This window comes from Manduca sexta, unplaced genomic scaffold (assembly GCF_014839805.1).
Source record: "Manduca sexta isolate Smith_Timp_Sample1 unplaced genomic scaffold, JHU_Msex_v1.0 HiC_scaffold_2483, whole genome shotgun sequence".
Classification (NCBI taxonomy): Eukaryota; Metazoa; Arthropoda; class Insecta; order Lepidoptera; family Sphingidae; genus Manduca; species Manduca sexta.
The window spans coordinates 1-22916 of NW_023593452.1; the positions used below are offsets into that span (position 1 = coordinate 1).

The 22916-nt window shown below is 35.0% G+C and overlaps 2 protein-coding genes across 2 annotated transcripts; one reads left to right on the top strand and one right to left on the bottom strand.

Annotated features, from left to right (window-relative positions):
• Window positions 1-3490: 3490 nt before the first annotated feature.
• On the bottom strand, window positions 3491-12411 carry LOC119192206. The gene is made up of 4 exons (XM_037446040.1): window positions 12325-12411; window positions 5682-5786; window positions 3746-3850; window positions 3491-3567 (listed from the first exon to the last, which is right to left on the bottom strand). The coding sequence occupies exons 1-4, from the start codon at window positions 12385-12387 to the stop codon at window positions 3499-3501; spliced, it is 342 nt and encodes a 113-aa protein (XP_037301937.1). The 5' UTR covers window positions 12388-12411; the 3' UTR covers window positions 3491-3498.
• Window positions 12412-14481: 2070 nt separating this feature from the next.
• On the top strand, window positions 14482-15077 carry LOC119192205 (liprin-alpha-2-like). The gene has a single exon (XM_037446039.1). The coding sequence runs from the start codon at window positions 14747-14749 to the stop codon at window positions 15038-15040; it is 294 nt and encodes a 97-aa protein (XP_037301936.1). The 5' UTR covers window positions 14482-14746; the 3' UTR covers window positions 15041-15077.
• Window positions 15078-22916: the final 7839 nt, after the last annotated feature.

The window sequence follows — 22916 nt, forward strand, 5'->3', positions numbered from 1 at the left end:
CCTGCGCCGGCGCCTCATCGCCGATCTCCACACAGGAAGCAGCTTCGTCCTGTTATTTGAATGTTCACTACATTACAACTGCTTTAATTTGTGGATGACATTTTTATTAATGTAGGATTGTGTATAAATCAACCACTTCAAAATTATTTTTAAGTGCTGGTCAAAATTAGTTCATACATAATTACAGTCTCCCAAGAACATATTCCACGACTTGTTCTAACAACACTTCTTAAATGGAATGCTTTTACAATCTCATGTCGATAACACAACCTGTTTTGGGTACTTTAATACTGGAAAAGTGTACAATCAGACATTTGTTCTAAGGAGGGACTGTCACACGAGCATCATTGCGACTGAGTGCTGGTACTACACCTAATAAAGTTTGTATTATACAAAGTTATTATATTATAAGAACAATTCTAGCTCTATGAACAAATACTTACGCTTTTGTTTTGTGCTGGTTCTGGAGATGTCAATTTCATTAACACATCATCTTCAGGTGATTTGTTGTCCGAATCATCATTATCGTTATTATTATCGTCATTGCAATTATCTTCTTCAGATTTTATTTCAGACTTAAGACTGAAAAATATATTTTCTTATCTTTTCGACTTAAGATTCCTAAGACCAGCCACCCTAGGCAACTAAAGCGTTTACTTCTTACGATCTGCTAAAGCAGCAAAATTAATATAAAAAAATCGTATGAAGGAATTTTGAACGGAAAGAAAGAACATAGATTACTTTTTAAATAATTCGGATAAATTATATGCAAAAGCTATAAAGTATATAACGAACCTAATAACATCATCCTGATCCTGATCGTGTTGAGTGATGGGATCCAGTTTCCTCATGAGGTGCCGGCGTATTGTGGACAGCACCAGCTGGACCTCGGACTGTGACATTATGTAATATTCATTTTAGTACATGAACGGGTCAACATGTTGTGACGAGAGGTTGGCGTGGCAGCGTGTGTACTCACCGCTTGTCTGTCGGCGGGAACCCTCAGCACGTAGTGTTGGTGGTGCGCTCCGTCGGCCTCGCACGCGCCGCACAGGTCCAAGTCGCTGCACTGCACACGTGTAGCGGAACCTGCACACACTAACCTACTCACTCACTGCACACTACACGACACACTCACACGCACAGGTCCAAGTCGCTGCACTGCACACGTGTAGCGGAACCAGCATACACACTAACCTACTCACTCACTGCACACTACACGACACACTCACACGCACAGGTCCAAGTCGCTGCACTGCACACACGTGTAGCGGAACCTGCACACTAACCTACTCACTCACTGCACACTACACGACACACTCACACGCACAGGTCCAAGTCGCTGCACTGCACACGTGTAGCGGAACCTGCACACACTAACCTACTCACTCACTGCACACTACACGACACTCACACGCACAGATCCAAGTCGCTGCACTGCACGCACGTGTAGCGGAACCTGTACACACACTAACCTACTCACTCACTGCACACTACACGACACACTCACTATGTCCAAGTCGCTGCACTGCACACACGTGTAGCGGAACCTGCACACACTAATCTACTCACTCACTGCACACTACACGACACACTCACACGGTCCAAGTCGCTGCACTGCACACATGTATAGCGAAACCTGCACACACACTAACCTACTCACTCACTGCACACTACACGACACACTCACACGCACAGGTCCAAGTCGCTGCACTGCACATTTATAGCGAAACCTGCACACACACTAACCTACTCAGTCACTGCACACTACTCGACACTCACACGCACAGGTCCAAGTCGCTGCACTGCACACATGTATAGCGAAACCTGCACACACACTAACCTACTCACTCACTGCACACTACACGACACACTCACACGCACAGGTCCAAGTCGCTGCACTGCACGCACGTGTAGCGGAACCTGCACACACACTAACCTACTCAGTCACTGCACACTACGACACACTCACACGCACAGGTCCAAGTCGCTGCACTGCACACATGTATAGCGAAACCTGCACACACACTAACCTACTCACTCACTGCACACTACACGACACACTCACACGCACAGGTCCAAGTCGCTGCACTACACACACTTGTAGCGAAACCTGCACACACTAACCTACTCACTCACTGCACACTATACGACACACTCACACGCACAGGTCCAAGTTGCTGCACTGCACACACGTGTAGCGGAACCTGCACACACACTAACCTACTCACTCACCGCACACTACGACACTCTCATACACACACATATGCACCAATGAACTTACCCGACTATAGCAGCGTCGCACACGTTGCATCGAAACGCCGTGTCTACTGCGGGACTCACTGCAGTACCTTCCAACATTATAATCATTAATTACAAATAAACTTAAGTTTAATTAAAATAGGTTAAAAGCACGGAACTTAATAACAAGCTCAATCGTTCCGTAACGTTGCAAGCAGACGGTCACGGCGCTCTTGCCCGCTACTTCAGTCGCCTCTCGCTCACCTTTGTGATCCTCGTCCAGCTGTTCCGACAGCAGCGAGTCGTGCTTTCCATCGTCGCAGTACATGGATAAGCTGTCCACGATTACTTCCGTCTCGACATCATCTGTAACGAATTATCTCACACTATATACGATTTCCTATATTATATTTTAAATAAATCTATACTATTACATATATCAAGCTGAAGAATTTGTTTATTTGAATGAGCTGATCTCAGGAACTACTGGGTCGAATTGAATATTTAATGTGAGATAGCCCTTTAACGAGGGAGGCTATAAAGTATATATCATCACGTTATGACTAATAGAAGCGGAGCTGTAATAAGAAAAGTTGCATAAACGGGGAATATTTATTTCTTTTCAGAACTTCCGTTGCATGCGCTACGTATAAGGTTGAAGTTATTCAACAAACGTGTATGGCGAAACTGTTCCTCTTAAAAAGTTCTAAAACATATTTTATAAGACAAAGACCTTAGCCGCATCCGTTTGCCTGTCTATACGAGAAAAACCCACCTAAAGGATTTTTATCGGAAAACTCTTCCACGCAGGCGGAGCCGCAGGCAAAAGCTAGTTCTTAATAAATATAGCAGACACAAAATGTAATTCCATTATTCGCCAGCTCTCTTTTTTACTACCATAATAGATTCTGGCTGATTACGACCTAGCTGTTGTCACAACTTCGTTCCCTCCCGTCACATCTTGTAACACAGAACTTGCGCGATGCGTGTGACTCGTTTTTCTATGTGGCCACCTGTCCCCGACTTGCCCTATATGTTATACAATGTAAAAATAGAACAGTAATTATATTTTCACTCCAATGAATGATTATAGCATGATACACCAGCGAATATTTGAGCAAACAAAAGATTTGCCTAATACTAGCGTCTTTCTAGTACCTATATTTACCAAAATAGTTATTAAACAGATTCCAAAAATCTATAGATTAAATAGAATACAAAAACAAAAAAAACCTGTAGTGATAAATAAATTACCTGTTAATACTGGAACTGCCTCGGTGGGTTCCTGCCATGAGAATTTCTTTGGTTCAGGTACAACAATTTCTTCTGTGAAATAAGAAAACTCTACTTGAAGTGGTTACACACTTACATTACCAATACATTTGCATGGTGGTTTGCAGCTACAATTATTGTTGCACTTGGCTTGTGCTAGTTTATAAGGGTTCAGTTTCATTTGTATTGCTACAATGTTGTTGTAACTGTAACATGGGACCGTTAAACTTACCGGCCAGAGCTTCGGGTAGTGTAGAACTGCTATTATCAACTTCATTTTCATCGTCAAAGCCGGGCTGAGTGACTTCAGTTTCAGTGCCGAGTTCTTCACCAGGCCCTGTAACAATAAAAAAGGTCATAATATTATTATAGCACACATAGATATACCAGTTATACAACATCCAATGTTTGCTACCAATTTATTTCTATTTTTTTACCAAGTCACCTATATGCTATTTATTTGCAGAATTTTGATTCGTATTCAACACCTTAACCCTAAATAAAATTAAGAATCCGCTTCCGAAAACTCACCATATTCTACTCACTTCTGCTCTCACAAAGGGAAAATTTGTAAACCTGAATGTGAAAGCAGAAACATTATTTTAAGCAACACAAAACAAAGTTTCATAAAACAAATGTGTAGTGAAACTAAAGTTTTGTGTACAGGTTTTGTCGGGTTCTTTATTTAATAATAATGTTAAAAAAATCGTAATAATACCTTGCTTTAATTCTACATATTAGTTGTGGTATGCAATTCGATAACAAAAAATCGTCAATTGGTCGGTTTAAAACAGGACTAAGCTCTAGTAACAAAACTTTTTTAGAAAATATAGGAAAAATCTATAATGTCTTTTTAATAGACTTACGGATAACTGTTCTATTGAGATATAATTGTTGGAGCCAAAAATTATTTAGTAAAATTTTTATACAAAACAATCACAACTGAAGGAAGCTTTAATTATAATTATTAACATTCACCATAATATATCACAGTATGTGCAAGTTTACCAAACTCACTCATGCATGGGAAGCGTAATTTTTGTTTCAGAAAATTCTCTTGCGGTTTTGTTTTGAGTTTTATTTATAACTGTGAATAATATACGTTAAATATTAAAGACGAATTTTTAAATTCGAAAATTATTGAGTATTATTAAATGGTCCAGTAATTGAAAAAAAAAACTGTGTTGTGGCTTGTATCGCGATTTTTAAATTATAATTTCTCTCGACATTTCGAAATCTTTGCAGCTTTCGTGCTCGCAGTGTCTTGCTTGTCTGAATCATTCTAAAAGCAATTTTTCATAGCTAAATTTCCTTTGGCTGAAGATTACTAAGCCAGTTAAATAAAAAAAGTCTCAATAAGTCTCAATAGTGTTTGACATTATTTTTTATTTACACCATAATATAAAACAAAACTTCGTTTTCCTATGCTCAGTCGCTGCGTTTTTTACGCAGAATCCGCAGAATCTTCCTCGTGTAATACGAACGATCTACTTATTATTCTTCATTACGAATCGGTAAGTGGCTTGGCCCGACAGCCTATCTATGATTTTGACATACTCAAGAAAAGTCGGTACTGGTTAGCGTCATTGTCTTTCTAAATTTAGTAACATCTTTGAGTAGGTAATAAATTTTACTTCTCGTTCAAAGGTCGCAGTTGCATTGTCTATCTATAGTCTGGAAAAGTTTTAAAGTTGCGATACGTAAGGCAAGTTTTATCAGGCCATCATTCTCTTAGAGCAATATAATTATATTAAAAACTTGGCTCAGGATTTAAAACTTTCATAGAATTGAGGCAATGTTCACAAGTTCTATTTTTAAGAGTACTAATACACGCTGACATACCTTTTTACACAAACGGTTGGATATTTTTCGAGCGATCTAAAATATCTGAACAAATTTTGATGAAATCTCACGTACAGTTAACAAGCCATGTCTTAAATAAACAGCTTTACACATTAAGATCGGTTGAAACTTTATTTATTCTTTTTGTGAATTAAAGTAAACGCCTTAATTTTTTTTTACGCATATTTTTTTTAATAATACTAAAGTATACAGACGATTCGAAATTCGAATTCATTACATAGTACATAGTGGATCTTATCAGAAAAAACATTCCCAGCGAATAGAATCGTGAATACTTAGTATGCACATGGACCCGTTAAACTTACCGGCCAGAGCTTCGGGCAGTGTAGAACTGCGATTATCAACTTCTTTTTCATCTTCAAAGCTGGGCTGAGTGACTTTAGTTTCAGTGCCGAGTTCTTCACCCGCCCCTGTAACAAAAGGAAAAGGGCATATATTAAAAGCACACATAATTATGCCAAACATATACAAAATTCTATATTCGCTACCAATTTATTTCTATATGTTATGAGTCACCTATATGTTATTATTTGGTTCTTATTCAACACCTTAAACCTGAACAGAATTAAAAACACCTAAAAATTTGGGTATTTGATAAAAATCCGCTAAAAAACATTTGAGGACCTAATCAAAAAATTTGGTCCTTGACTTTCCATCTAAAAATAAATATTTTAGCAACTAATATATTATGTTGCTCTACGACAATAAATCTTTTCTGTCCAAATATGTTCTCCCCTCAAATTTCCCAGCATGGCATTTAAATCCCCATCCTCGAAAAGCGACGATAGCCTAGTTGGGTGTGAAACGGACTGCCAAGACGAATGTCCGCAGGTTCAAATACTAAGGGCACACATCTCCGACTTTTCTAAAATCATGTGTGTATTCTTTGTGAATTATCGTTCGCTTTAACGGTGAAGGAAAACATCGTGAGGAAACCTGCACATCTGAGAAGTTCTCTATAGGAATTTTGAAGGTGTGTGAAGTCTACCAATCCGCACTAGGACAGCGTGTTGGATTAACGCCTAATCCCTCTCAGTAGTAGAGGAGGCCCGTGCCCAGCAGTGGGACAGTATATAATACAGGGCTGATATTATTATTATCCTCGAAAAGTAGACATCTGTGGTCAAGTGTGAAATTCACCATACTATATACTCTACACTCCACTCGACATTGGCAAAATCACCGATAAAACAGTGGAGCAAGTTTTTTTTTAAAGAGGAAAATACACTACCCCCTTCTACACAAAGGGAAAATGTGTAAACCTTTCCATCTGGCTTGGCAAGCAGAAACATTGTTTCAAGCAACATAGAACAAAGTTTCATCAACAAAATGTGTAGCACGAAAGGTTTTCTACACGTTTTTTGTGTTGTGATTATAATATTTTTTAAATCCTTAATAAGAGCTTATTTTACATCAAATTTGATTTTACCTATATAAGTTAAAACAAAAATAAAATGTAATATGTAACATTTTTAAAATAGGAATGCAGATTATATTTATAACACGGTCACATTATCTGTGCACCTCGCTTCGATGACGTCACATCGACGCTCAATTACAGTCGTGAAAAACAAATATCACTAAAAATATCATAAAATCGTTAATTTTTTTTGTAGTGACTGAATATAAAAATTCTTTTTAAATGTATGCTCTTAATGTATGTGTGAAAATATGTTAGTATGTATTTGTTTTTATAGAACAATTTAATAAAGGAATATTTTTTGTAAAAACAATTTATAACCCACACGTAACGAATAAACTTCCAAACGTAACGACCAATTTTGCCAACTTAACACCGAATGTCAGCACTTCAAATTTGATATTTGTCAAGCTGATTGTCAAAATATAGAGCTGCCAAGTGTCGATTACGTGGTAGTGATGTAATAAGCTTTTTATCGACATTGATAAAATCTAATGAAAACTGTTTTGCCCATTTCTGAGTTTTATTAATTTTTGTTTTGCAAACAAAACAAAACAAAATATAACATAAAACTATACCCAAGTATAGATTTAATAAAACACATGTTTTGTAGTTGTTTGAAAAATATTTAATATTATAATGTACTTTACCACAAACTTCGTGAGCAATATGTATCACGTTACTGAACTTAAAAAATATTTTACGCTATATGGCGCTGCTTGAATTTATGTAGAAATTAATTAACGTATACATATATATGGGGCATTCCACGTGAAGCGGGCACGAAAAAAAACTCGATGTCTCAGATTTTCGTAATATTTGATTATGTTATACCTGTATATGTCCTCGATCCAGATACAAAATATTATTAAAGTATAAAGCCTGGTAAGCGAGTTAAAGGACTTTTAAGTTTTGACTGGCCGGCTGGTACACGCCACTTCGAATCAATTATCAAGTTTTTAAATGTTACAATAAAATAAATAAAGCAATGAAATAAATACTTCATTTATTGAACTTTTTATTGTATTTTGGAAATTGAAAAATGTTTTTCTTTGAAAAAATATGTTTGAAAGTTTCAAACTTGAATTTCAAAAGTTGGCATATTTGTATTTTTTATTTTTTTCTAAAATAGCTACTATTGTATAGATAATCTCTGCGAAGTTTCATAATGGGCTGAGAAGTAGTTTAGGAGCTAGACCGATTACAGTGCCGAAGCGCGGCGTTCGCCAGAAAGAGCGAAGTATTAAAATCTTTCAATTAAACTAAATACTTTCGATTAGACTATTTTATCATGTTTTGCATCGCTCTAACGATTCAATTACATCTAATTATAATATAAAAAAATATATTTATATTACTGACGGTGCACAACAACATTTTAAAAGATTTAATTGTATTAACTTGTTATATTTCAAACAGGATTGTGGTAAAGATGCAGAATTTCATTTTCGTGCCACTTCACATGGCAGAAGGGCAATTTGACGGTCTCACTGGTAACCTAAAACGCCTGGAGACACAGGCTAGTTTACATAACGCATCAAACAAAAGCCTTCACGATACCCGACCGCTTATACATATAGGCTAGAACATCAATGCCACAAACTCATATTTATTATTACTACTACTATTTATTATTATTATTCATATATATTTTAATGTTTCAAACTTATATTTCACAAAGTTGGCATATTTATATAATAACGTTTTTCTACTAAAATAGCCAATATTGTATATAGATTATCCTTGCCAAGTTTCAAATGTTGTTGTACACCGTCAGTAATATAAATATATTTTTTTATATTATAATCAGATGTAATTGAATCGTTAGAGCGATGCAAAACATGATAAAATAGTCTAATCGAAAGTATTTAGTTTAATTGAAAGTTTTTACTACTTCGCTCTTTCTGGCGACCACCGCGCTTCGGCACTGTAATCGGTCTAGCTCCTAAACTACTTCTCAGCCCATTATGAAACTTCGCAGGAATTATCTATACAATAGGAGCTATTTTAGAAAAAATAAAAAAAAATATAAATATGCCAACTTTGTGAAATTCAAGTTTGAAACTTTGAAACATATTTTTTCAAAGAAAAAAAACATTTTCAATTTCCAAAAATACAATAAAAAGCTCATTAAATGAAGTATTTATTTCATTGCTTTATTTATTTTATTGTAACATTTAAAAACTTGATAATTGGATTCGAAGTGGCGTATACCAGCCGGCCAGTCTATACTTCAAAGTCCTTTAACTCGCTTACCAGGCTTTACACTTTAATAATATTTTGTATCTGGATCGAGGACATATACAGGTATAACATAATCAAATATTACGAAAATCTGAGACATCGAGTTTTTTTTCGTGCCCGCTTCACGTGGAATGCCCCATATGTGGATCGTAGAACCGTTCCGGCCAACAAAGTGTCACAAAGCGCTCTGTGGCGAGGAAGTGCATGGTAATAACTAGAAACAGATGAAATGATAGCCCTAAAAAGGGCCGTTCTGTTAATGGATTACGCGAATTAAGTGGAGTACGTGAATTATTTTGTAATTTGCAATAACATATTAGTCTTTGCTTATTAGGGCGTTAACTATTAAGGCGACTTTGGATAAAGTGCACTTTGTAAAACAGTTTCTGGCTGTGATAAATATCATAGACATGAGTATAGACGGCACTAGTGTACAAGTGAGCGAACATGATAAGTGCCACCATTTTAGATTCGTTTCTATAATGAACCAGATTATAAGTATGAAAGCATAAAATAATCTCACATTTTTGCTTGCAACATAGACAGGAAATTGTTTGAGTTGCTGTTCAGTGAGCATAGGGAAACACAATTTCAAAAGTAGGGACACCTGTCTTTTTAAGACATTTGCCCTTCTGATTGAAGTCTTTTTCCTGAAAGAGGTCTGCACAGAGATAACGTCATGTACTCAGTTTTCTATTAGTAAATGAACCTAATATTCTATCCCACAAATCTTGACCTATTCTAGACATCTAAAATAAAATACGTTTAATGTCACTAGTAACATTAAAATAAATTATATTTTGCTAAGTCACTGTAACTAATTATGATATATCAGATAATCAAATCATTTATGCAAAAATATGGCTAGAGTTGATTAACTAATTATGATATATCAGATAATCAAATCATTTATGCAAAAATATAGCTAGAGTTGATTAAAATTAAAATGGATTAATGTTGTGGTAAGATGGTTATCATATAAATATTTATAAGTAGTGAATTGATGTTTAATGGTAAAAATGGTTACATTATTTTTTTCTTTAAGTAAGTAGGTATAGGTATATAATTATATACTTACTAATTCATAGTAAATCTATACTATTATATAAAGCTGAAGAGTTTGTTTGTTTGTTTGAACGCGCTAATCTCAGGAACTACCGGTCCAAACTGAAAAATTCTTTTTGCGTTGGATAGCCCTTTGTTCGTGGAGTGCTATAGGCTATATATCATCACGCTATACCCAATAGGAGCGGGACAGTAATGGCTAATCTCAGGAACTACCGGTCCAAACTGAAAAATTCTTTTTGCGTTGGATAGCCCTTTGTTCGTGGAGAGCTATTGGCTATATATCATCACGCTATACCCAATAGGAGCGGGACAGTAATGGCTAATCTCAGGAACTACCGGTCCAAACTGAAAAATTATTTTGCGTTGGATAGCCCTTTGTTCGTGGAGCTATAGGCTATATATTATCACGCTATATTCAATAGGAGCGGAGCAGTAATGGCAAATCTCAGGAACAACCGATTCGAACTGAAAAATATTTTTGTGTTGAATAGTCCTTTGTTTGTGGAGTGCTCATAGTTATATATCTTAACGCTATGACCAATAGGAGCGGAGCAGTAATGGCTAATCTCAGGAACTACCGGTTTCAACTGAAAAATTCGTTTTGTGTTGGATAGCCCTTTATTTGTGGACCGCTATAAGCTATATATCATCACGCTATGACCAATAGGAGCGGAGCAGTAATGAAACATGTTGCAAAACGGGGAAAATTATGAGTTTTGAGAGCTTCCGTTGCCTGCGCTGCGTAAACGGTTAAAGTTATGCAACAATGATTTATGACGGGATTGTTTCACTTAAAAAGTTCTAAATAATATAACAAAGTCCCCCGCTGCATCTGTCTGCCTGAACGTGTTAAACTCAAAACTACCTAACGTATTAAGATGAAATTTGGTATGGAGACAGTTTGAGACCCTGGGAAGAATATAGGCTCCCGAGGAAACTACTATTTTATAACGGAAAACTTTAGCCTGAATAACTTTATAACGCGGGCGGAGCCGCGAGGTAGTACTATTATATATAAAGCTGAAGAGTTTGTTTGTTTGTTTGAACGCGCTAATCTCAGGAACTACCGGTCCAAACCGAAAAATTCTTTTTGCGTTGGATAGCCCTTTGTTCGTGGAGTGTTATAGGCTATATATCATCACGCTATACCCAATAGGAGCGGGCAGTAATGGCTAATCTCAAAAATACTGGTCCAAACTGAAAAAATCTTTTGCGTTGGATAGTCCTTTGTTCGTGGAGTGCTATAGGCTATATATCATCACGCTATACCCAATAGGAGCGGAGCAGTAATGGCTAATCTCAGGAAATACCGGTCAAAAATAAAAATTCTTTTGCGTTGGATAGCCCTTTGTTCGTGGAGTGCTATAGGCTATATATCATCACGCTATACCCAATAGGAGCGGAGCAGTAATGGCTAATCTCAGGAACTACCGATTCAAGTGAAAAAAATCTTTTGTGTTGAATACTCCTTTGTTTGTGGAGTGCTCATAGTTATATATCTTAACGCTATGACCAATAGGGCGGAGCAGTAATGGCTAATCTCAGGAACTACCGGTTTCAACTGAAAAATTCGTTTTGTGTTGGATAGCCCTTTATTTGTGGACCGCTAAAAGCTATATATCATCACGCTATGACCAATAGGAGCGGAGCAGTAATGGCTAATCTCAGGAACTACCGATTTGAACTGAAAAAATCTTTTTGTGTTGGATAGCCCTTTGGTCCTGGAGTGCTATAGATATCATCACGCTATGATGACCAATAGGGCGCAGCAGTAATGAAACATATTGCAAAACGGAGAAAATGATTAGTTTTGAGAGCTTCCGTTGCCTGCGCTGCGTAAACGGTTAAAGTTATGCAACAATCATGTATGCCGGGATTGTTCCACTTAAAAGTTCTAAAATATATATTATAAAACAAAGTCCCCGCTGCATCTGTCTGAACGTGTTAAACTCAAAAACTAAACGTATTAAGATGAAATTTGGTATGGAGACAGTTTGAGACTCTGGGAAGAACATAGGCTCCCGGGAAACTACTACTTTTATAACGGAAAACTTTAGCCTGAAAAACTTTATAACGCGGGCGGAGCCGCGGGCAAAACTAGTATTTATATAAAAACGTTTAGGAACTAAACGAAAACATTAACACGTTAATTTGAACTATCAAAGATTTCTTTCAGGTTTTGTATAGTGTTATGGGTACATTAGGCGTCCACTTACCGTTTCTCGTCTGATGGAAAACTTGCAAAAAATCCACCTTTGGTTCTTCCGGTCCCGAAACATAAGACACAGGAGCGGGTTGGCCTTAAAAATTCACAAGTATTAGGAAGGTATAAGCCGATGCATTAAAGAAACAAATCTAAAATGGCGGCTTGTATTTAGGTTGACAGACAGTACAGTTAGCATATAAAATTTCAGGTTCAAGATTTTTTTCAAATAAAAATAATATTTAATTAGCATTCAATTATAACAATGATTATTAATGAATATGAATATTTACTAATTTATTAATACTGCCTATAAGATGGGCCTTCACTGTGATCATCAAATGTTATGTGTTCTCTTCCAACATTTCTCCATTTTAAACTTAACAAAACTAAATAAAAATAACAAATAAGTAATAATTGAAAAACAAAGGAAAATAACGAATTCATAACAAAATCACTGAGTGCATCAAGATGGCGCGGCATGAAAGCAAATCGAGACATTATTTTCTGTTTACGGTACGCGCGTGAGTGAGTATAAACAGCACTAGTGTAACAACGAGAGAACGAGATACGCGCCGCCATTTTAGGTTCGAACCAGGTAGTAGGTACTAGGTATCAGACAAAAACCAAACTGTAATCACAAATCATGCGAAACAACTCAAAATAATCATAATTATATTAACACAATTGCGTGGATGTTAAAAACTCAAAAAAAAATATTAGATAAATTTATGAACTAGCAAAATATAATTTTATAAAATTGTTAAAGTTGACTTTCATTATAGCTTTGTAATGTGGGCAGCTTTTCATATTTTTAGCTTGTTATGTTGGTTCCTACTTTTCCCACTGTTTCCATATATTTCACATTTCTCAGGGACCTGCATTTCAATTCCAACCTATTATTCCTGAGATAAGCGTGTTAAAATAAAAAACAAATTTTTCAGCTTTGTATAATAGCTTATAGCATAGATTATAATTAAAAAGTATAAAAATGAAATGTTTTTAAAGACCATTAAAGTAACTTCCTTCTACTTATACCTACCTACTGTAAGATTGTATTATCCACCACATTGGCCAAAATACACACAATAAGTTGATAGAGTTGGATTAAACTCGATAGAGTGGTGAAATAGCGCATTTAAGAAATAATAAACAATTAAACATTGATTTTTATATATAACATGAATAGTTAGAAAAATCGATGACAATTATTAAAATATCCTGATGAAATGTAAATTTAGTTTAGTCCTTTGTTTAATTGAATATAAAAGAATTACATTGTACGTGACATGTCCGTGATAATATGAATTTTTCTGAAGCTAGTAAGTAAGTATATTTATGTAATATTTTGTAAAAGACCATAACCACAATATATTCTGTTTATGAAGAGATCTTCGTAAACCCTTCAACATTCATGCACATCAATATTTTTGAAGTAGTTAACAATGCTACAAATACTCTTAGATTATTGAATTATATAATATCTTATCCGAGAATCAAATTGTACGTATTATAACTACGAATAAATTAAGCCTCGTTGAGACTAAACAATTTTCAAGCTACGCACGTGTTATTCTTAAAAAGGACATAAAACGATGCACTGGTTGAATATGCGCAAATATGAGGTAATTTTCGCCCGCGATGACAGAAAATACGCGCCTAGCGTTAACAACAAACTTATTTAGCCTTTAACAGATATTTAATAAAAATGTACCATCTTCGAGAAAAATATCATCAAGGAAATAGTCATAGTTGGCGAAAAGTTGCTGAAACGATTCTTATATGACATAATTGCATACGTTTTTAGTTCCCGACTACGTCTAAATAGCATAATTATTGTTATCAATAATTGCATCGTCTAAATGAGGCTATGATATAATTTAAGTCTGTCCGCAAATGCATTTTATTCAATAATCTATTTTAATATATAAATCTAAAAACCTTGTTTGAATGCGTTAATTTCCTATAAGCTACATTTACTTTAGGAAAATAATTACCCCAGAAAAACTTTTATCGCGTGGGTGAAGCCGCAGCCAAGAGCTAGTTGTAAATAAAATAAAATGTATGTTTGATTATAATGATGCCCTAGAAGTACAAGTTACCTATTTGCATGTCTCTGAAATATACGACTATTTATTCTTTGATGTGAGTGACGTTCCATTCAAGATGGCAGACATGCCGCTTGAGCCATGATAGTATGGAATCGTAGGAGTGCGATTTTTAGGTGTGTCTTTCTAAATATCGAAATAGAATGTCTCCCGAATTCTTGACTAAAGTCTTATACGAATGTTGTTACGATGTGAAACTGCTTCCGCGCGTTACGTGCGTTAGATTTAGGTAACGTTTGTGCCGGAACATATGTAATAATCAGTGATCGAAATTGTATTTTCGGTGTGTCGTGTACGATAAGTATTCTGGTTTGATGTTAAATTAAAATGTGGAATATGATGTGCGACGTGATGCCCACGATATCCGAGGACAGTATCAGCCAGCGGAGTTCGCAGCTATCCGGCGAGGATGCGAACTTCGAACAGCTTATGGTGTCTATGCTGGACGAGAGGGACAAGCTGGTGGAGAGCCTGCGGGAGACGCAGGAGCGGCTCGGCGACTCGGAGCTGCGGCTCAAGGAGGTGGAGAAGGAGCGCGACTCGCTGCAGAGACAGATCGCCGCCAACCTGCCCCAGGTCAGTGCCCACTACCCACTACTGCAAAGCTCACCCTGTCCTTAGTTTTAGCTTGTCGCGACTAGCGTTTGTAAACTGCGAGTCTTATTAAATAAGACAATGCATCCCCTTCTCCTGTGTGTACATATGTGTATATGTACTAATTAGGATGCATATTATATTTTAAGTTATGTAAAAAATTATATAGTAAATTTACGAAACTAAAACATAGATAGTATTCCCTATGAAAATACGAAATTCTCCTTGAGTTATTTGATTTGACAAATATTTTAATTGGCTCTCTACTGTATAAAGTGTTGATTTATTATTTGATTAGCATTTAGAAGTAGCTATTACATTGTAGATTATATTTATTAGACAATACATATTTGGAGCTTTAAATGCTTATTTTAGACTTAATGAATATTAATTTATGTTTGTACTTATGAATAATTTGGGCAACTGAAACTAAGATATATAGGTGTATATTTATGAATATAAAATTTGAAATGACACTAAAAACTTTAAATAAGCCATTTTTATATGTTTTTGTAAATTATATTTTAATTTTTCATGTTTGTATGAATAAAATCAGTAATTGGTTAATAATGGTTTTGCCTATGTTGTTCATATATGTATGGCAATTTATTGATATAAAATTAATGTTTTTTTCTTAGAATCTATCTTCAATATCGTTCTGAGGTATCTGTAACTATAAATTATATCTTTTGTTTCTTATTTTACAACTCATATATAGAATATCAAAAATATGAATTCTTTACATTTATTCAATAATTAATAGTATACATTTATCAGAAAAATAGCCAAAATAATTTAAATATATTCAAACAATGTCATAACTCATAAACCATTCATTGTCTCTGAATTGACAGAACTAACTAACATGATATTACTGTAACATAATTTTGTTTATATTTACATAACACAAAATGGTTCATTTAGATTAAGTAATATTGTACACAGAATTACTACATCCATTGTTGTGTAACCTATTCTGGTGGATTGTACTGAGAAATGATCAAAGGATCCATTGACAGTATTTGTGTGGTGTGGACCACACAATGTGTTTGTCATGCATCGTCTCACATTATTGGGCAATATTGATTGCAAACCCATATGCTGGGTGGGATATGTTTGATATTCGTTTTACCACACATTTCCATTTAAATGAATCAACTCAACAAGAAAGTGTTTTAGCTCAATATTAATTGTTTTTCGTTTATATTTATTAAGTTTTATTTGGAGGGCCAGACAACATTCATGAATATAAAAATTATTATTCTTGTAGGCTCAGATACACTTTTTTTAACATCTAATTAGATTCGGTAGAAATACAAACTTAGTCAAATCTGCTAGTATATTTTATTAAAAAACTGAAGAATTTTCCTATAACAATTTCACACGAATCTCATTAAAAACAAATAATCTTAACTGCTATTAAGATGAGATAAATTGAATATATTTTAAACCAGTCTTGGTAATTACAATTGTAATGCGTTAGACGGTAATATTAAATGACTGGGTCAAGGGAACCATTGCAAATAATGCTCAGCCAATGGAACGCAATGGCGAAACATATTTAATATTGCTTGATTACTACAACTATTTGGTACATAATTCATAAAAATATGTTAGAATATGTTTTAATTTTTAAGCATGTTGTATGACCTTCAGTGTTGGTTTATCTTTTGTTCTAACTGGTGGAATGCTAGTTTGTGTTTAAACAATGTAAAGGTAGATAAATAAAATCATTGTTTGTCAGGTTTAGTTTAAAATATTTTTTTATTCTTTCAGTTAAATATAATTTTTTTAGATATTCATGTTTATATTGTAATAATTTGCTGAATATGTAAATTAATTTTTGTATACTACGATACACAATATTATAATGAATAGTACTGATGTCAATTAATTATATAAAACATTATATTATCAATAGATAACCAGATCACATGACTCCAGTCCTAGAGCATTCAAATTGGACCATTTACTTGGATATGGGCTATTTAGGTCTAATCAGGGGTAATGTGTTGTTCCTGCTGCATTAACTGAAATGGTATCAATTTATATGAAACATAATATATTCTACAGCAGAAAATTATCTAGAAAGTGTGTATACATAACAAGTAGTGCTTTAGAAAATTATTCACCTAAAAATGAAATTGTTACTCATATTTTGATCATATCCAGGCATATATTATATTAATTATATCCAAGCAGCTTAAAAATTATTAAAACTCAAAATTTGTCTCATCAATTTTTAGTTATAATATTTTTTTTATGGCATTTCATGATGAAATTTTTACTTTCTTATAATAAAATATCTACTTTCATTCTCTAGCTCCTATTTATATAATTCTATCATAGTCTATTAAGTGTACTGTAAATATTATGACAATAAGCATAATATGTATGTTATAAGTAACAAATATTGTGAACTTGTGTGGTATTTAAAATTCAGAAATTCCCCCTTACCACATTTTTAATCAGTTTTATAATTATTTACTGTTTTAACGCTATCTTTGCTGAATCCAACAGTTTAAGAGTTAAACAAACAAAGAGATAATAAAATATTTGTAGGTAAGAATATTGCTTGTATAATTAAAGCTTTACTCTCAAGCTCTGTAGTATATTTTACAGTATAATATCATAATAACCACAGATTTTAACCTTTAAAAAACTGAAATCCCAAGTGTAAAGTTTTAATTAGCAAGCAAAAAAATTTTGTGAGCATAGTCATTTTTACACTTTTAAGGTTTTAAGTGTTTTCCACAAAAGCCTTTTGCCTTATTACAAGTTTTAAAGTCTATACAAAGAATATTAGCTGTATGTTTATAGTATTTAGTATTCAAATCAACAATTGTGTGCCTTGAATTAATTACATTACATTCCTACACCCTAAGTAGTTGACCACATTGCTTTTGTTTCATTCAATTAATTAACATAAAATTATAAAAAATCTTCATGCATGCATGATCTTGACTTTATCATTATGCTTTACTTTCAGTAATCTTCACGCATTATAGTTTAGGATACAAGGTGCATTTTGTTTCCTTATCACCTGCAGTTATCGTGCATTTCTTGGGGAATGTTATCTAGTGTTTTATAGCGTCGCGGCACAATTCCAAATAGGGGTTCGTCCCAAATTTGGGGCAAAAGGGAAATTTAGGGGATACATCATGTTTATTGGGACTTTTGGAAATTAACCTTCTCCAGAGCGGAAATACATTGTATAAATCCAAGTTATTGTTGGTTCAGCACAAAAATTTTTGGTGAGTTTTTCTCGCTTATCCTTATATTCTGAAGCAAATTTAATTCGTTTGGGGGCATTACAAAGCAGATATCTAGCAACATTTAGTCGCGGTATGCGTGCGGCGCGGCGTGCGGTGTATCGAGCAAGTAAGGTTCAACACATCAGCATTGTTATCAGCCGAGTTATGTCACATTCACACGACCCACTCGAGTGGACCGCGTTATGTATGAATGAGTCTGTTGTTTTTTTTTTGCTTTTTTGATTGTTCTATATATTAATACGCGAAGATAAAACACCTCATCCTTTTTAAAGCCATTGCGCGCATGGAGGAGTGTGATTTAGTATTATTAAAGTTCATATGCAGAAAAATAAACTTTATGTATAATACAAATATATTAAACCCGACGTTCGAATTTCGCCCATTGGACGACTGCTAGTTTTGATATTTTTTTACAATTGACACGTTTTATTTCCTGTCTTTATTTGTATTTTTAATAATCGCCATATCGTACTTAAAACGAATGAATATAATAATAATAATATTGAACACGTACTTCTGCTCTGCAATCCGCTTTCACTAGCACTTGTCACCCTTGCATACATATTGTGTACAATAATAAAATATTTGGTATTAGCGAAAATATTTGTCCGCTTCCGCTTAAATTATGAGTTTGTTAAATCAACGTAAACAAATCCATACAAATATTACAACTTTACATTATAAGCATTGAAAATGAACACTTACTCGCAAAAACTTTGTTAAGCAGATATTTAAGGTAAATCAATGATGTATTTTTCTCTTTTCAAATAACTCGAGTATTAAAAAACCTTGATTAGAGTTACTGTGGAATGTAAAGTGACTTGAGTATATCGCCACAACTCAGAGATTACGTTGTGTGCAGGTTAAAACAATGGAGATCGGTTCTTGGCCATGTTCCATCTTTATAAGATTCATCATCTTTTAAGATAACCAGAAGTCGTCGAAGTGACCTCGTCTCGGTCGACCCTTGTTAATCAATTATACACTTAAACGTTGGTTCCTCACGGTATAATCTCGTCCGTTCCCATCAGCCGACTGAATGCCCGTGAACTTGCCGATCGTCTCCTTTGCCTTTCGTTTACAAATAAAGATTAATGGATGCTATCAATTATTATTTAACATGTGTAACACGTTAGCTATGTTTGTTGACGTGTTGATCGTTGCTACATGTGAAATGGTATGTAATAGGCGATATAGCGACACAACAGTGAGGTTTTAACAAAAATCGCACTTATATTATATATAGGTTACGTTTGAAAAAACTACATGTAGCTCACAACATTAGGTGTTACTTCTTATAAGGGAAAAAATTAGAATCGGTCCAGTAGTTTCAGAGATTAGCGCGTTTATGACAAGACCACATTCGTGTAATAATATATGTTTAGGTGTCGGCAGAGATCACAATATGTACGATATATTGTATGGGTAAGTGATAGACTTGACACCATAAAACTTCACGTTACTTTGTGCATAGGATGTTAAATCTTCTAGTACACTGGCTACCAAGTCCTTTACAACAACAATGCATACAAACTCTTGCTTGGCGATAAGAATAGACATTTCCATGATACCTATGAGACGGAGTCCGCCGAGGGACGTACCACGTATAAACGTTCGTTTATGTTTGTAAAGCTGACACAATGTTTGAGATTAATGAGCCACTCACAACCGATTCTGGATTGCACTAGCCGCCACTTAAACGTAATAGCTTTCTGCATAATTAGTTTATCAATTTTATGAGTGGTGTTCGTAGTTTAGTGACCGATGGGCAAGCGAGGTTCTATTCTTCCTATGCTATGGTTTGAGATCGGGTAATGTTTGATTAAGCTCTTGGAATCATAGTAACTATGTCATATAACCAAAAAATGGCCCGGACTTTGACTTAAGATATTAGGTTGGATAAAGGATATAATAAGTTCCTGGATGGTATCAGGGATTGGAAAAGATTTTCTGCCACCCAATACCCAAATCCGACTTCTATTCTTCTATTCTATTAAATAAAGCTGAAGAGTTTGTTTGAGCGTCTTAATCTCAGGAACTACTGGTTCGAATTTAAAAATTCTTTTAGAGTTTGATAGCCCACTTATCGAGAAAGGCTATCGGCTATACAACATCACACTATGACCAATGGGAGCGGAGCATCAATGAATATCGCAAAAACGGGAAATCTTATTTCTTTTAAGAGCTTCTGTTACGTGCGCTGCGTAAACGGTTAAATTACACAACAGTGTTGTACGACGAAATTGTTCCTCTTAAATAAAAACAAAATATTATACTGTAGAACACCCACCCAACTCTGTCTGCCTGTTTTTACGATAGACTACAAAAACTACCAAACGGATTTCGATGAAATTGGGTAAGAGATACATAGTTAGAGCCCCTGGGAAGGACATACGCTACTTTCTATCCCGAGAAAATATATAGCGAGATTTTTATCCCGAAAAACTCTTCCACGCGGGCGAAACCGAGAGCAAAACCTAGTGTGCTATATTATACCTACAAAAGTTTGTCTCGATGCAGTTATGAAACCTACCTAGGACTGGTATACCATTGGAAGCAGTAAGCGGCAAGTATACTCATTGCATATGCGTTTAGTGCTTACCCTTTCGAGGATACAAACATCACCATACACTTGGTAGATATATATAAATTCAACCTATTACAACACTGTTAGAATTACACCAAATATTTAAATAAGATCTACAATTATTTTCGCATTAAACGCTGACACAGCTATTTGCGATATTGGGACGGTCCGCTGCGGCATTTCACCAGACGTTATTATTGGATTATTGACCTAACTACAGAACGTTGTCCTCTGTTCACTTAAATAGGGATTGGTAAATCCGAAAATACGAAATCCAAATAGGTCGCACAGTTCTGGAGTTGTTTCGGGAATGATAGGCGGATTTGGACTCTGGTGGTTTTATGTAATATGGTTAAATATAGGTGTTAAGTCTCGTAATGAAAGTTCGTTTCGCTAGTGCCGCATTGCCTATTTCAAGCAGCGTTTTTGGAAGTGTTGGTATTCATGTTTGAAGAACATTGTTGGGAGTTTATTATAGACTTAATATCTAACTCAGGATGAAAATACTTTATTTATCACGTAGGCGAACAAAGTGCACTTATGATACGTCAAAACAAAGCATGCATGGGCGAGGTGGCACTCTGTTTGTAGACAGTCTAGTATTATAAAGAGACAGTGACAAGTTCGTTTCGTCAATAAATTTCTTATAAACATACTTTTCTGGTAAAAAAGAATATCATACCTTATTTATAGAGTTGTCGCGTCTCAATTTTAGCTAAGTTTAGCATAAATAGTCTATTCCAATCCATAGCCAGATATCTGGTTCCCGCCAATATCAAGTCACTGAGCCCGCTCGCTTCGTTCGTCTCATTTAGTTACGACCAATCGGATCTCGCGGGTCATCGCTTCATCTGCCCGCCGGTCACAGTGAGGACATCCTACACCGTCTTCCGAAGCTGTGTTCCTTCTAACACGTGTAGATTAAGGATTTACTAAAAAACTAGGATCACGATGCAATATAGTTTCATAAAGTCCAGTTGTTCTAGAAAGTATAATTACAGGATATTGTGAAACTAAATGATGTCTGAGGGCGACAAATGTAGTCCACTATAATGGAGTATTCTACACATACCTATTTGAATATTTTATCAGGTGGTGATAATTGGCAGACTTGAGACTTAACATCTAAGTGTTACCATCATCTTAAAGTATCTTGTTTACTCATCTCGTCAATAATTAGTATACAAAAGACCAACATCTTATTTGGCAGTTAGCATAATGTTCTTCATGGCCGTCAAAATTAATTTCATCCATCAATCTCAATAACTCATTCAGCGGTAGCAGCCACTAACTACAACTGCATTCCGTTTCGTAATCTTGTGATTGCATTTAATACTCATCATAAATATATTTAAATATTCAGTTGATTTATATTATCAATGGTCCAATACTATCTTTATAGATAGATACAAAACATAACTCACTGTTCCCAAACAGTATTTTAAAATTAGTGAACTAATTCATCACCATATTGGTTATAAATCTCAGTTCGTATTCACGCGTTTTTTAATCATTATCTCTCAAGATCTCTGCAAGGTTACTGCTCTAGTATACTACCACTAGATCGAAGTATTTTAACAGAATTGATGAACTCATGTTATTTAGGTTTACTACGGTCGTTTATAAAACATTACCAAGGAACGCCAGTTACGCGCTAAATGAGGTTTTGATACTTGTAGATAAATTCACAACATTCACATAATGAGCAGCGCTGTGTTCCTCGAGATGCGCCATTGCGAATTGATTAAATTGAGAAGTGGTATCTGCGATCATTTGACGCTATATTAAAAGTTATCTTATTACTTCGTCGGATGGTGAAAGTGGTGGAAAAATTCGCCGAGTAGCTCATTTTGCGCAGTAGTAGGATCAGTTGGTGTATACAAAATACAAAAATTCGAATTTGGATGCCAGGTTTCGCTGGTCGCAATCATATTTCGTCTGAAAGTATTTTAGCATCACATGCAGTGTAAACTCTATATGAGTTTTGCAATATTAGGTTAAAATAAATGTAACTGCGAACTGTGATATTCTAAATATGTGT